The sequence below is a fragment of the Cygnus olor genome, chromosome 2, assembly GCF_009769625.2.
Source record: "Cygnus olor isolate bCygOlo1 chromosome 2, bCygOlo1.pri.v2, whole genome shotgun sequence".
NCBI classification, from domain to species: domain Eukaryota; kingdom Metazoa; phylum Chordata; class Aves; order Anseriformes; family Anatidae; genus Cygnus; species Cygnus olor.
Genome location: NC_049170.1, coordinates 54,401,682 through 54,417,762, shown reverse-complemented (window position 1 = coordinate 54,417,762; position 16,081 = coordinate 54,401,682). Strand labels below are relative to the sequence as shown.

General features: G+C 37.6%; 1 protein-coding gene and 1 long non-coding RNA gene across 3 annotated transcripts in view; one reads left to right on the top strand and one right to left on the bottom strand.

The window, feature by feature from the left end:
- NFX1 (nuclear transcription factor, X-box binding 1) overlaps window positions 1–16,081 on the top strand; it is a 61,887-nt gene that overhangs the window by 24,719 nt on the left and 21,087 nt on the right. For both annotated transcript variants that reach the window (XM_040548145.1, XM_040548146.1), the window contains exons 8-17: window positions 705–804; window positions 938–1,155; window positions 2,259–2,356; window positions 3,476–3,506; window positions 5,669–5,751; window positions 8,475–8,583; window positions 13,978–14,097; window positions 14,830–14,909; window positions 15,280–15,510; window positions 15,609–15,682. In XM_040548145.1, coding sequence (XP_040404079.1) covers window positions 705–804; window positions 938–1,155; window positions 2,259–2,356; window positions 3,476–3,506; window positions 5,669–5,751; window positions 8,475–8,583; window positions 13,978–14,097; window positions 14,830–14,909; window positions 15,280–15,510; window positions 15,609–15,682 — 1,144 coding nt within the window. The remainder of the gene's footprint in view (window positions 1–704; window positions 805–937; window positions 1,156–2,258; window positions 2,357–3,475; window positions 3,507–5,668; window positions 5,752–8,474; window positions 8,584–13,977; window positions 14,098–14,829; window positions 14,910–15,279; window positions 15,511–15,608; window positions 15,683–16,081) is intronic.
- LOC121065359 lies at window positions 3,737–8,429 on the bottom strand. The gene is made up of 2 exons (XR_005817010.1): window positions 8,111–8,429; window positions 3,737–4,082 (listed from the first exon to the last, which is right to left on the bottom strand). It is a non-coding gene; the product is annotated as an uncharacterized LOC121065359 (long non-coding RNA).

Here is a 16,081-nt window from a genome sequence, read left to right as displayed (position 1 = left end):
CATGGTAGGAGGACAAGGCAGTAGGCTAAATTGAGGTGTTGTAACTGGTTATAGAGATTTTTTTTTTCTTGAAAACTTGGTTTTTTTTGAGACCCAACTGGGTAAAACTGTGAGTAATGTGATCTTATCACTGACTCAGCTTTAAGTAAGACCTTGGACTGTCTGACCCCTGAGAGCCCGTTCAACCTGAATTATCCTATGATTCTACTTAATCTTGTGACATAATTCCAAGATTTAATAGTACATGGAAAAAGAATAGAACGAATCATAGCATAACACGTTTCAACAAGCTACTTGTTTTGATCTCGAATGGCAATTAAATTGTCCATGTCTGCCAGTATACAAAAGCAAATAAAATTTTTCGAACAGTGTATGTAGAAAATTGTAAGTTAATTTTCTTGACATTTAAGGTAATACTTAACTTGGTACGTATATGTGTACTGCTTTAATAAATAAGCTTTTTGTGCGAATAGAGCTTTCCATTCAGCTTTTTTCTCCTTGTCAAAACAAATAAAAGAGGAATTCCATCCTCTGTAGGACTGAGAAATCTCTGTTGCTGAATTAAATCTAAAGAAGAGCAACTTCATTGTACTTCTAAAAACTGATAAGTTTCCCAGATTTTCCTTTTTGTATTTGTTGTATTGCTGTGTTTTGTCACTGATACTTTCTTATGTTGTTTTCTGTGGAATATTGCTTTCTTTTAGTGTGTTACTGTGGAAGCAACTTTAAAGAAGTATTGTGTGGGACAAAGGAAGAATTCTCTGATGGATTTGGGAATTTCTCATGCCAGAATACATGTGGCAAGTAAGGTCACTGTAATTTAGACTTTTGAAAAGAAAAAAGGTCATTTTACTCACACTCCATGATCATGTCATTCTTAGGTAGTTCGCCTTTTTCATTTTGTTTGTTTTTGTTGTTATTTTTGTTGTTTTTCCAGAAAATTAAATTGTGGGAGGCACAACTGTACACAAATATGCCATCCTCAGCCTTGCCAGCTCTGTCCACGACTTCCACAAGTAGTGTATCGCTGTCCCTGTGGTCAGACTCCTCTCAGCAAGTTACTGGAACTAGGATGTGTTGAACGTAAAATATGCACAGATCCTATCCCGTCATGTGGAAAAACATGTGGCAAACCTCTTTCTTGTGGTAGCTATGGTAATTAGATCTTTCTCCATCAGAATATTCTGAATTCTCATTTAAAAAAAAAAAAGTAACTTCTGTTTCATTTCAGAAATATTTTATTAGTGATTTGGGTATTAACAAATTGAGTGAGAGAGACTGTTCGCAGTTATACTTTAAAATGAGTAAATGTATTTGTCTAGAAGCCATTAAACAAAATTTAAACACTAGTTATTGTTATGTGGACTTCTGTATTGGTAGAGGAAAAGAGTGGTAGGAATTTCCAGCAAGTAATATTTTCTGAGGTCTCTTAAAAGCCCAACTTAAGTCTTCGTGGTTCATGTGAAGATTAGTAGAGACAAATTATTTTGATTTGTTCAGAAGCCTCTAATAAATACTCATTTACTGTGGCCACAAAGTGAAACATGACGCTAGGCGGTTGGAAGGAAGAAGTTATGTGGAAATAGAAGCAAATTGGTACTTCAGTGAGTGCATTAGGTTACTAAAGTATATTTAACTGTGAGATTGTATGAAGTGCTCTAATTTTATAAGGCCACTTATTTAGTCATAAATTGCTACACTTGTAGAGAGTAGGGAGTCTAGTGCTGAAAAAATAAGGGCTTTTTAATGATTGATCCATTCAGTCTGTCTAAAGACCACGACTAGAAAGGGAATGGGTAATTTACATTTTACTGGAATTTCAGTTACCTTCATATTTCACTTACTAGGTTATGCATGGTAAGTCATCCCTTTGGGGTGAAAAGAAAGAAAAATTTGTATATTTAAAATTCCTGGAACTTGTGTAAGGGTATTATCACACAGGGTTTTTTCTTTATGCATTAATGAAACACAACAAATATGTATACATTTTCAATGTTAATTGTTGATCTGAAACTTTAGTCTATATATTCAGTATTATAGAGTTGAAAATAATGGCAATGTAATGCCACAATACATAAAACAATGTATTGTGAAGTCCTTAAACTTTTTATGCCTGTTTGACTGAAAATGTTTTTTTTAGAAACCCCACTGCACATAAGCATAGTATTTGTGACCTGTGATGCTCCTAATAAACTCCTAGTTCCTGACCACGTAATTTATTTCTTTAATTTTTAATCTTTGTATTTTCACTTTGATAGAGTTCCTTCATACATGTGAAAGCCTTTGCCATGAAGGAGAGTGTAAACCATGTTCTCAAACATCAAATATTTATTGTAGGTGTGGCTTCAAAAAAAAGGTGAGCACATATAAAGCTTGACCATGGAAGCAGGTAGTCTTTGGTGTTTTTTGATGTTGTGGAGAAAAAGGAGCTGAAGTGGTTGAGGAAAAGGATGCTAAAAATGTGCTCTGCTCTATAGGTGCGAGAGTCTGCATTGTGTTAGATCTGATAAACATATATTAACTAGATTATACTGTGAAGTGGTAACTTACCATGGCAACTTACCCAGGCAGTTACACAGTGGTAACTTACACAGGCAACTTACCATGAACACAGTTTTTTTGGAAGGATTTTTGTAGCCTTTACGTAGAATTTTCTTTGTTTAAGGTGGCTGTAAAGCCCCATACTGTCCCACAGTATTTATATGGCACAAAGAATAATAGTTTTGTCAAGAGTAATGTAAACTGGGAGAAAGGTAGTCTAAAATACTGAGCTAACTACAGCTGTATAGCAATAAATAGATTGTAGATTTGTTGAAATATTTTGAGAGATTATCAGTTTTTATTGGTCTCCTTTCTCAGTACGTTTATGTAAGGACCCAGCAGATTCTCAGCAACTGTGATATAATAATTAATATATTTTTAAACTGGCCTACAGTGTGTAACCATGGCTTTGAAATCTTTGGGTACTATTTCAGGAGCCTTTTATTTTCATGTTGAAGTCTTTTTATCTACGTAAAAAGTTTTCAGTTGTGAGAGTTGACTTTTTTTGAATCAAGTCAGACTTGCATTTTGTGGGACAGTTTGTCAAAGTACAAGTTTGTGTGTTTTATTAGTACTCTCTAGAAGAGCTCTTTTCTGTCCTCCATGCAGGTTTCTGGTTTCATAGGACAATCCTGTTCCTATTACTTCACAGCGTTACCTACTGAATTAAGTGAGGAATACTAAACTACAAGTTCTTGTTGGTGTTGAATCTATAAGGAAAAAAATATAGGTCAAGATTAAAAGTGAAAATTGAAATGTGATATAATGCGTAAATTTAGGATTTTTTTTCCAGCTTTTGTTCCTTTCTCCTATACAAATGTGTTATGCTCATGAAAACTGTTTTCTGTATCACATGTGACTAGGTGCTTTCTAGATGAGTAAGTTTCAATTGTTTCATTTGCTCTAATGTAATTGCTCCCTGTTTGTTTTCTAGGAAGTCCCATGTGCTCTGCTCAGGAATAAAGGTATTATAATATGTTAAATATGTAATATGAAATTTTTTTCAAAGTTTAAAAAATGAGATGCAGTTCATATTAATTTTGGTTTTGATTCAAGAAGTTGGCAAGTATCTGATCAATACTGCTGCTTTTATCATTACTTCTATGTCAAGTTGGTCATTTCTTGGGATGCTGCTAAATGTGTTTCCCTTCTATCCATCTGTTAAACAAGGAAAGATTTTCCGCACTGTTTGATCTTGAACGTTCCAAGCAAGCTCTATTTCAATTTGAACAGTTTATTTCTATTCAACAGGTTGCCCCCTGGCATCCTGCACGTCTTTGCGTCATCTTGTACAGCTTGGATACAAAGTAATGATGCTTCTCTGTTCTTGTCCAAATTCCTGTAGAAATGAAAGCTTTCATTCTGCTTCATAGTCGTATGTTGTTGGTCTTCATATAGGAGCTCAGTAGAGTTTGAATTTGGCACTTAGGGTATTCTGGATGTAGCATCTCAAAATTCAGCTCAATGAGGGTGAATTTGAAGAGAACCACTTCATAGAAGAGTTTCTCCATGGAAGTGGTGCTGTCTGGAAAAGCACAAACCTACATCTGAGTGAGAGAGGAGGGTGTTTTTGATATATTTTGTTATTAGAAGTGTTAGTATCTTCTTGTTCACTTTAAGATAAATGTTAAGCAAATCTCAGAAACAAGCAGACTGTTAATCTTCATTTTTCAGTTTCTGACACTGATTTTGTATCTCTGCAGTACGTTTTTATCTTGGATGTTTTTTTTCTATTACAGAATTTTAGATGGTGTAACTTCTGAGCTAATTTGAGTTTTTCTGATATTCTGTTCAGTTCCAGTTGTCCAGGATTTTCCTTAGCTGTTTGCTCTTCTCTGTCTTGATATACTGTCTCCAGTTTTTCATTCTCAAATTTTGATAGACTGTGTTTTATGTCAAATGGACTTTTTTTTTAAAAAAAAATAAAAATAAAAATAAAAATAAAAAAAGCTCCTGAAATCTGTTCTGAAAGCTCTTTGGCCTTCAACCAAAGCAGGAGTTGATCTGGGGATTTTGCCTTTGTATCAAACTAAAGAATCTGACTGTAAGATTATTTTGTCAGCATCACTGACTGGAACTCCTTGAGAACGGCCTTGCAGGTTGGATTACAGCAGCATTTCATGCAAAGGGCATTGCTAGGGCTGATAAATATAAATAGGTAAAGATGTCACAGTCTTGCTCTACGTAGAATTACTGCACTATTGCTTCATGAACACCAAATGGCCAGTCATAGGGAGCACTCTGTTATCTGCTGATCTTGCAGGTGATCAAGAGAGGTCATTTTAGAGGAGGGAAATGAAAGGAAGGATGGATGGATGTTTCCAGCCATTCCCACCACTCCAGACATCACCCCACTCGTGGAAGAAAGCTAGGAGACCTGGAACACTAGTTTAACTACACCACAGTAGTAATCCTCTCTATCTAGCTGAGCTACTGTGGAAGGAGGTCACTAAATGTTGTCTTTGTTGCATTTCCTGTCTTTTGTGATGGTTGTTGGCTATCCAGAACGGTGAGGATACTTGCTTGGAGAAGTCATAGCAGTTAGCCACACATGCAAAACCTAATCTTTATGCTATCTAACCTTTAAAGCTCTTTGAAGAATCTCAATATAGGGAAACTGTTTACTTGATGGACCCCTGAGGTACTTATTTACAGGATAGTAATATGCATATTTCCTAATTTGAGCTTTTGGCTATGAAGGCTTTACTCTTCAGAATTCAGAAGTAATTGCTCATGTTACCTGTAGATGGTGATAAAATTTCTGTAGTGCCAGTTTCATCACCATATCAGCAGTAGTTGTATTTAGCTGATATTTTTACTCTTATACCAATCTGAGCAGTCTTAAACTGTATTTGTTATGCTTCAGTGTATCAGGGTATCCTATTTTGTGTGTTCTGTTTGCAGATTTTATGGTATAAAGAGTAATGTGAAATAAACTAGTCTCACTTATTCTGTGCTCTAAAATCCTTTCGAACAAGTGATTAAATTTTTGCATGCTGACTTACTCTGCATTACTGTCTTTTAGACCAGGTCTTGCAACAGCCTTAGCATAATATTGTGACTGCAGCTTTTGTTCTCAGCATGAGCAAAGAGCAAATCATGACTTATGTCTTTTTTTCTGTAATAGCTGCTATTACATTCATGTGTGACAAGCGATGCAACAAAAAAAGATCATGTGGACGACACAAGTGTAATGAAGTTTGCTGTGTGGTAAGTGCATGTGTGGTTTTATAAAACTCTTCATGGTAAACTGTGTTTGGTTTTGTTGTGAAGTTGAAAGACTTCTTTGCTTTTGTATCCTTGCATTTTTGTGCATCTTCTCTATTTCCAGTACTAGTCGTGCTCCAAATGTTTGTGTGTGCACTTACTCTGCAGCATTTATTTTATGCGTATCTTTTTAATTGCAAAAACACATTCCATGCAAATGCAGTAAAGGTGCTTTTTGTTGGTCGAGTGATTCCAGGGAAAGTGGACAGGGGAGAGATCATTTAATACAAGAACTATAAGGTATGATGCAGCTAAGTCTTAGCAAAATCAACTTTAAAAATTGTGCATCCCTGCTGTAATGAATAACTGTATAGATCAGGCCTAAGCTATTTTTTGCACTACACAGTTTTGAAAATTAGAGAATCAGAATGATTGAGGATGTTGGAAGGGACCTCTGGAGGTCATCTGGTCCAACCCCACTGCTTTGAGCAGGGCAACCTAGAGCTACTTAGCCAGGACCATGTCCAGAAAGCTTTTGAATAGCTCCAAGGAAGGAAACTTCACAGATGCTCTGGGCATCCTGAGCCAGTGACCCGTCAACCGCACAGTGAAGAAGCGTTTGCTAATGTTCATAGGGAACCTTCTCAGTGTCTCAGTTTGTGCCCATTGCCTCTTGTCTTGGCACTGGACACTGCTGAAAAGAGTCTAGCTCTGTGTTCTTTACACCCTATCTTTGCATCACTGTCGTTGGCAAAAATAAGTATCATAAGGCTTTGGCTCAGATGTACCTGGAAGGAGCAGTTGTCAGCAGTGTAATTTTGATGAATGTTTAAATAGCAAAATGAGAAAACTCGGTGTGCCTAGCCATTTTTTTCTCGTTTGGATATTTATTTTCCTTTCCACATTAGAGTTTCAAAGCTGAACTTACTATTTAAATATCAGTGCACCTAGAAGTAGTTCCTATAGCTTCCTTTTTGTTGTTGTTTTTAAGTGTTTACTAATGTTCAGAGGGAACCTCCTGTGTCTCAATTTGTGCTCATTGCCTCGTCCTGTCACTGGGCACCACTGATATTTATTCTTAATCATCAACTTCACACAGTATCTGGCTTAGTAAAACACCTTGTTTAATGGCTCTTCATTCAATTTAGCTTGCTGAAAACATGAAACTTCTTTGACTATTTTAGAGAAATGCAGGCTGAAATCTAGCTCTAGATGTTTCCTTTCTCTTGGGAGTTTTGTGTATGTACACGTAGCCACATAAGCCATTGTTAGCTACTGATTATTGTCCTTGTGTATGTATTCTTCTGTTTCTTGTCTTGGCAGACAGAGATCGGTTTTAGTTAGTAGAATTTACCACTTCTCTGGTAAACATCACTGCAGTAAAGGCTGCCTTTGACTTTCCTATTCCCAACCACACCCTTTTTGTTGCTGGTGAGTATGAGGTCCACCAGAGCACCTCCCCTCATTGGCTTCTCTGGCGCTTGAATGAGGAAATTATCAACACACTCCAGGAACCTTCTGATTGCTTATGTCCTGCTATTTTGTACCTCCAGCAGATATCAGTGTTCAGGAGGTCCTCCCTGAGGACCAAGGCCTGTGAATGTGAGGTTATTCCTGTGTGTCTGCAAAGGGTCTCATCCACTTGTTCTTCCCAGTCAGGTGTGCTGTAAGACACCCACTATAATGTCACCTTTACTTCTCTTCCCTATAAATCTAACCCACAACCTTTCAGTTGTCCTAGTGCATCCTCAAGCAGAACTCCATGTACTCTAGCTGCTCTGTCACACAAAGTACAACTCCTCGTCTCTCCAGCCTGCCCATCCTAAGAAGTCTGTATCCCTTCATTGCAATTTTCCAACCACGGGAGCCATCCATGATCCCAACAAGATTATAGCCCTGCAACTGCACGTAGGTCTCTATTTCGTCCCCTTTATTCACCAGTGCGTGTACTTCAGGGAGGTATCCCAACATAGTAAGTTCCCAGAAAGGATTTGAGGGATTTCTTGTAGTCACTTCCTGGTTTACATGGAAGTGCTGGGGTGACCCTGCTTCAGCCCCTTTTTTGTTGATTGTTATACCTTCCTGTCACATCACCCTATGCCAATTTCTTGTCAACCTTGTCTGTCACTCCCTCACAGGGTTGATGCATTACTCTCTCCCTCCCCCATCATTAGTTTAGGCTCCTACTGGCAAAAATTCCTATTGGATCATGTCTCTCCCAAGTAGATACTGATTTGCAAACAAGGTCCCATGATCACAGAACCCAAAACCCTGATACCAGCACCAGTTCTGCAGCCAGTTATTGAACTCTCCTTTTAGTGCCTTTCTCACACCCATTCTCCTTTGCCAGCAGGAATAGTACCTGAGCCCACATACGCCTCAGTACTGCCCCCAGAGCTCTGTAGTTACTTCTGATCCTGTCCAGGTTTGCCCTGGCATTTATCACTTGTGATGACATGGAGTAGCAGTAGGCAATAGTATTAAGAGGCACTCCCTTCACAATATCCAAGATTAAGGTCTGCAGCAGGCAGAAAACCTCTGTAGTTGATTTGTCACCTCAACAGGTGTGTGCCTCTTTGCCCTGCTGCAGAAACTCACCCATTACAATGACTCGTTATTTCTTCCTCATGATTTTGCAATTGTTGTATTATGACCTCACAGAGAAACCCATGGATTTTACAGTTTAATTCTAATTTTCTTTTTTTTTTTTTTTTGCCTTCCTCTAGGACACGGAGCATAAGTGTTCTTTGGTTTGTGGTCGCAAACTCAACTGTGGGCTTCATAGATGCGAAGAACCTTGTCATCGCGGCAGTTGTCAAACCTGCTGGCAAACAAGTGTGTTAAGTACAACAGTGCATTATTTTTTATATATTATAGAAATGTATTTGCTTAATTGGTCAGAGGTAGACATAGCATCTGGTCAGAATTTATCAGAATCTGAAGATCTGGAGTTTATTCTCATTGTTATGTCTTTTCATAGAAAAGAAAGTTACTTTGTTGTAGATGAGTTTAGTAACTGGATTTTAATAGTTAAAAATGAACTACAATAAAATATATTCAGTTATATATCCAGCAATCACTTAAATTTTGAGGAATCATGCAAGGAAAATAAAAGTTTAGAAAGCATTTCTAAGTAAAGGGAACTCTTTTGTTCAACAATGAAATAACTTGTATAGTTCCTGGAATATGTAGCAGAAACTGTTTAGGTGCTTAGAATCAGACTTTCCCAACTTGATAGTCCAGTGATTTTTCTCTAGAAAGGACCATCTGAAGAAGTAAGAGATGTCAGTTGTGTGTCTTAGGCTTTCTGGTCATGTACCAGATGGTGAAATTACTACAGAATTGCTACAAATAGATTGACAACTATTAGATACTAATTTCTTATGACTGCTGAAGAATTTGCACGTCTGAGCTGGCGCAGTAGCTTTAAACGTGTGTGTTCTGTTAAAAGCTGTGTTAGTTGAAGACACTAGTTTTCCACAACTGCTTTTCTCCACTTGATGTAGGAAACCATATGTTGATTATTTCACTTTTTTTTAATAGGTAGATAATACTAAGTTTTCTGATTTTTGGCCTGAGGCAGACAGAAGAATGCTCTTGTGTTTCCTTCAGCTAGAAGAATCTTTAGATGATCTGGCACATCTTTATATGTGATAACGTTTTCATTTTTTTCCCCTCAGTCTCTTTTAGTACAGGTTTCCCCTTTCTTTATATAGACGTACCGTACCACGTAAATTAAAAACTATTAAATGCAGTCTTTGAAAGTTGGGCAGGAAGAGCCCTTAGTGGATCATTCAACTTTTATCCATTTTTTCACTCAGTAATGCTCTTAAGAAATTCAAAAGTTTTCTTTAAAACCATCATCATTAAGTCTTTCAGCTGCTAATTCTAGATATATTTTTGCACCTGTTTTAATCTAAAATAAAACCAGGGGTGCAGAGTGTTCGCAGAATGGAATATAAATACCTGGAGTTCCACTTAAGCTTTTATAAAGTGTTTGTCTTCTGTCTAGTGGTTCTGCAGTCAATGCTGGACAAAAGTGAGTCTTCTCTCAAACTTGGTGCTATTTTGGAACTGCTCACTGGAATGTGGCAAGGAGGACAGTGAGATGTTGAAAGTGAACTAGACCTCATGACAGTGGTGAATAGGAGAAAGGTGTTGTACATTGTAAGGATACTGTTTTAGTTGGAAGCATTTGGCTGCTGTAGTAAATGCATCTCTCCTATGGCACGTGCACAAGGACATAATCAAAGAACTCAATTTTTATGGAGAACAACTTTTCATGGAAACATCCTGGAAAAGAGAAGGTATCTAGAGCCTCAAATAGCAGTGTAGTCTGTCTTAATAGCCTATGAATGTGGCATGCATGCATACCTTTCTTTAGAAAATAAATCTTTTTGTGTCCAAACATTTCTCCTGACAAAGCAAAATAGTAATCTAACAGTCTCACGTGTCATGTCTATAACATCTGGTCTAGTTAAATCAGAAGGGTAGGGGTTGTTTTTCTTCACTGGATTTCCTGGGTTCAGTCTTCAAGGCCATCAAATTTCTTTCTTTTGCTACTCTATTTTTGAGGATTTTATTTCATTCTCAGACCCAAGATTCAGATGCCTGTTTTAGCCTGGAGAGACCTAAGAATTGCCTCCCTTATAAATTGTTCCAGTGTTGGATGTGGTACAAGTGGGTGGTCAAGCTTCAGAGGTTTTTGCTGAACTTTGCAATGAGTGCAGGTAAAACGCTTTTCTGAGGTAAAGCACCCTTTTTTGAGTACAGCAAAAGCAGTGATCTATTCAAGCAACCAGCTAGCTAGTCATTATCATTTGTCTTAAATCTGTGTTCCTTAAGTCAGAGTCCTGTTCTGAGTCTGTATCTTCAAAAATTTCCCTGCTTTCCCTGGGTGTTGCTCATTAAGATTTCATAGAATCATAGAATATCCTGAGTTGGAAGGGACCCATAAGGATCATTGAGTCCAATTTTTGGGCTGTTTCAGAGCCTTATCACTGTGCCTGTGTATTCTGACCCTGTAGCTAATGGGACCTGCATCTCAGCACTAAGGAAATGCATCATTGGCTCTGATCTACCTATCTAGCCACCACTTTGTAGTTGGGCTGCAGCAACTATGGTATCATCTGCCATGACATTGTCAATTACGCTTGCCACTTCCCGCTTGGAATTCTTGCCCATGCCTCCGTCTCCACTATTGGCTTTGGGAATGGTGAGGGATGGTATAAAGATGCAACACTAAAGTGTACTTCCACCTGTGTGGTTCTTTGTGCTTCTGATGTACATCACCTTTTTAGGTCTGTTTCTGTACTAGGGCTTCTTCCATAGAGACCCAGACTTTTTAAGACAGCGGTACATCTCTTGGGGAAAATAAATTATGTCAGCACTGGACGGTTTTTGTTGTGTTTTTTTAAAGGTTGTTAGGTGTTCTGATTTGCCTGTTTGGAGCAGATGTCTCTGACCTCCTCCCCTTTATCCTGATTAGTAGCTAGTTAAGGAACATCCAGTACTGATAAAATTCTTCACGTGTCAATTCACATCAATAGCAAGCAGCCAGTGTAGTTGTCTAATGGTCAGGTCTTTTAGGGACCTTTTTATCTGATCCTTCATTTTCCTCAACCAATGAGGGTGTGAGTCTTTGCTTCCAGAAAGGTATAGGGTTTTTAAGGAACTTTAGTGAGGGACAGCAGAAGCCCTGCTCTTTCCCATGCTTGCAGAAAATCTGTGGACATTCTGAACCTTCCAACTTTTTCCTACTTCTTTCCTTCCTTCTGACCCTTAACGTTTTATTCTCTCCAGCATTCTTGGCTGTTTCTGTAAGGAGATTCAACCACAGAATCTCCTTAGATCAAAACTGTGATCCTTTCTATTAACTACTCCAATGTAAGACACATGGAAAAAAGCCTGGGACCTGATCAGAGATTTTTACTGACTGAACAGCTATAAGAAACAACTGGGCATAAGAAACTGTTGAATGTAAGGAAAAAAAAAAAAACACGAAAAGCTAACAAGAGTTTCAGACAGTACAATGAGGAATGACTGGCTTTCACAGATGTTAAGGTGAGAGATCACTGAGCTTCAGAGATAATAGGAGGAGGGGAGTACTGGGAACTCATTTGGGAGAGTTCAAACATTAAGTTATCATGTAATGCTTGTATGACCCAGCTAATAATGCCAGAAATAGCAAACTTCGGTATAGATGTAGAAAAAATGGGACCAATGGGGACAAAATATTGCGGTAGATCATTTATGTAGAATAAGACAAGTAGACAAAAGGAGGAATCAAGATGAATGGAGGGGAATGGAAGTACATGCATGGGAGAATGAAGAGAAAGGGAGATAAAAGGTAACAGTTGCATGTAAGAAGCTGCTGGTCAGTGCACTGAGTGAAACCTGTGCACCTGATGACCACTATCTATCCTATCCTAGGCATAAGATTTAGTATCTTTCAGTGTACTCTCATCCTATTCTGTGTGAGAGATTTAAATGTCAGCAACTGGAGGCTGTGGACTATGGCAGCATGTAGTCTCTGTTAACTGGAGAGACAATGGTATATGAGAAGTCTGTATGCTAGCAGCTGGAGAAGGGGATCAAAAATTATAGGGGCCCCTCAGTCTGGGTGCCAGTACCTGAAGAGACCTGGGTGTATGTGGTGTATGTGCTTGACTCCATTGTTAAAATAGTTTGAGTCCTGTGTGTGTCTGTGCATGTACGTGTAACTTGCTAATGACCTTCAAGCCGGACTGGCTGTTAAGCAGGGGGGAGATCTGCTTCTGGAAAGACCCAGGATGTCAGCCAGTGACTTGATTGTGTCTGGGGATGTATATTAGGCAAAGATCCATGAACATTGTGTGCATGTGAATTTAGAGTGTCTACGTTTGTATGTTCACTAGTGAACTTTAATCCTGATGAGCTGGAGAGGAGGAAGAGGACTTGGCTATTGATTTATCTGTTTATGGAAATGTTGATGTTTAGTAGGCTCTGTGTTAGTCTGTGTGTCTGGTAATGTTACTGTTGTGTGTATAGTGTGTCTGTCTCTAGAACATTCAGAGTCTTGCTCAGTCTTGCTACTGGGTGGACCTGTATATGGTTTTAAACGGGTTTGGCTTTAGTGGAATCTTGGGAAGGAGTAATCCCCTGGTTCCCAGAATCCACTGGATTCAGCAGCTAGCTTAATGCGTACATCTTCTCTTCAGCTTGGAATTGTTATCTTCAATTTTATTGGCCTATTATTCTGTTACATCCTTCTACCTTCTCTCTTACTGTTCTTTCTGATCCACTATCTCTTTATTCCTTTATAGATCAATTATATTCTCTTTTTGTTCTCTCATCTCTTTCTATATGACTTCTGATACTTGCATTTTCTCTTACTATCCTGTTTTTCTAAAGATTTGTAATAACTGCAGTTTGCATTACAATCAGTGTCCTCAGTTTCTTCAAACTCTGAAAAACAGCAATGAACTGGTTAAATTTTGGGAGTGTTAAGTGTTGTTGGGATGGTGTATGAAATTATTTCCTTTGTTTATTTTATGAATGAGGTTTGGAATCTTGTGATAAGAGTTTAAAAATCTGTTTCCAAAATAAGGGAAGTAATAAAAAAAAAAAAAAAAAGGAGAAAAACTGTATTTGAAAGTTACTTTTGAAGTATTTGGACGGGTTCATAAGCTGGTTAAGAGTATCCATGTAGTGTTAAATGACATGAAGTATACAGAAGAGATTCTAGGCTGAAGTCTACAGTGCGGTGCCCTTTCGGTAATTTATCTGAAATGTTCCCAATACCATGTGCAGGTCTGGGCAAAAGGACAAAATCTGACCACAGGTGTGAGAAAATGATAAAGGAAAGAAATTTCAGAGTTAGTAGGAGTGGGAAAGAAATCACAAAATTTGAATGGTGTGCTTTCAGAAAGGGACTTCAAGAGATCTCCATGTTTTTGAGTGAAGGATAAAACCTGAACAGCTTTCAACTGGATAGGAGCATTATACCTGCTCCAGTTCAAAATGCTGCTGTCAAAGAATCGGTCTCTAAGAGCAAGCATATCCATTGTGGGTCATAGTCCAGTTTTCTTGTAGGAGACACAAAGGCTAGTAATTTCATTATAGTGGTGCTTAATATCAAAAAAGAAGCTAGAGTTAAATGTTTATATCTTTAAATAAAGATTTCTCTTACTAGAGAAGTACAAATACACATACATTGGGATATATTTCTTTTGCGATTTGCTTTTCCAGGTTTTGATGAGTTAACTTGTTATTGTGGTGAATCGGTGATTTACCCCCCTGTCCCCTGTGGCACTCAGCCACCAGAGTGTAAAAAAACATGCACCAGGCCACATGACTGTAATCATCCAGGTAAGTTAGATTGTTCAATTTTTAAAAAGAAACTAAAATTGTAGTAAAGCATACATGGATCTGTTTGAAAATATATTTGATCTTTTATTAGCTGTTTTTGTAGTAGTTGTGAATATTTCCAAAAGTTTGTACTTTGAAGCCAACCAACTAAAAATTTGCCACAAGTAACAATAATGTTACTTTTGACTGGTAAAACATTGGATTTTTCTTTCTGATTCAGACAGCAATATTTAGACGTTATTAATAGTCACAACACATTAAATGCTATATTCCAAAGATTACATGCTCTCTTGAAACAGCAGGATAATCTGGTGAACAGTTTCTGTGTTCCTTGGAATGACATTGCTGGACTGAAAAACATACAGCACAGGTTGAACAGATACACGTTCTGACATACTCTGTCTAATAGTGTAATCCTGCTCAGAAGTTGCAAATGTTTTCTGTTTTCTACCATATAACTTAGAAAACACTGAAGAATATTCACCTAAAAATCTGCTATCATAATTCCTAAAGAATATTTTAAAGAACAGATTATCCTTGCATGAAGTGTCTTTCTTCCCATAAATTACTAAGTAATAATTTATGGGAAGAAAAGTAATTCCCATAAAGTACTGAAATACCAACTCATGTTTAAGTAGTCCTTGCTCTCTCTTTTAAGACATTTGACTGAAGTATGGTAATAACTGTTCTTTCCTTTTTTTTTTTTAATTTTCCTGCACCCTGTGGCTGCAGTGTACCATTCATGTCATAGTGAGGAGAAGTGTCCACCCTGTACCTACCTGACTCAGAAATGGTGTATGGGCAAGCATGAAGTAAGTCTTAAGGTTTTTGAGTACTAAATAATGTGTAGCTTGAAAATACTTACTGAAGTTCAGGATGCTCTTTTATGTGTATATAATTTACAGAATAAGCATTTGATATTTCACTTTCTCTGACCGTTGGTTTAGCTTCTTTGAGGTAGAATATATTACTGGAGTTTGTGTTTAATGTGATTAAATTGGTGAAGTCTATCTGCTATATTGGACTATGATATAAATAACTGAGTCTTAGTTCTAATATATTTTAGTATTACAGTTCTTGCATGGGCAATGCCAAATGAAGGTGTGAACAGTAAAAGTGCTTTGAGATTTGTTTATATAATTGTTCGCTTTTAGTTGTCATCTTCCTTCTTCCCTCTTTCAGCTGCGAAGTAATATTCCATGTCATCTCACTGACATTTCCTGTGGACTTCGCTGCAATCAAATGTTAAAATGTGGAATGCACAAATGTAAAAGAATCTGTCATAAAGGAGAATGTCTTATAGATGAAGAGTGTAAACAACCTTGTGTTATTCCAAGGCTATATTGTAATCATCCCTGTATGGCTCCATGTCATCCTTCTTCACCCTGCCCGACAACATCCTGCAGTGCAAAGGTTGGGTGTCCAGAGAAAATTCATTGCCCTTCACATCCCTCCCTGGACAGAAAAGGACCAAATTTTAAACAAACTGCTGTCTTGTGTATTTGCAACAGGTTGATCTTCACTGTGAATGTGGAAGAAGAAAGGAGAGTATGATTTGCTCAGAAGCATCTAATACGTATCAAAGGTTTGTACTATGATAATTATTTTACTTCCTTTGTTGGACTTATGCTATTTGAATTAATTTCAGGGTTGACATAATATTTTTAATTGACAAAGTTTTTCACACTTTTTTTTTTTTGTCCTTAACACCTACAGTTTCTTTTTTCTCATTCTTCTGAGCTTTCATACCAGCCATGCTGTACTGGAACACATTCCTCTTTTCACTGTTAGTCTATAACTGTGGTGGTACATCAAAGCTTGAATCTCCCATCCATGGAACTCTGATTCAGACATCTGAATGTAGGTGACTGCATATAATAGTCCCTGTGTGATTTGCTGTCTTGGTTCCACTAAAATGTTTGGTGGAACCGTGTCAATACAGATGATGGAAGCTAAAGAGTGGTAAAGCTGAAACAGCTAAATT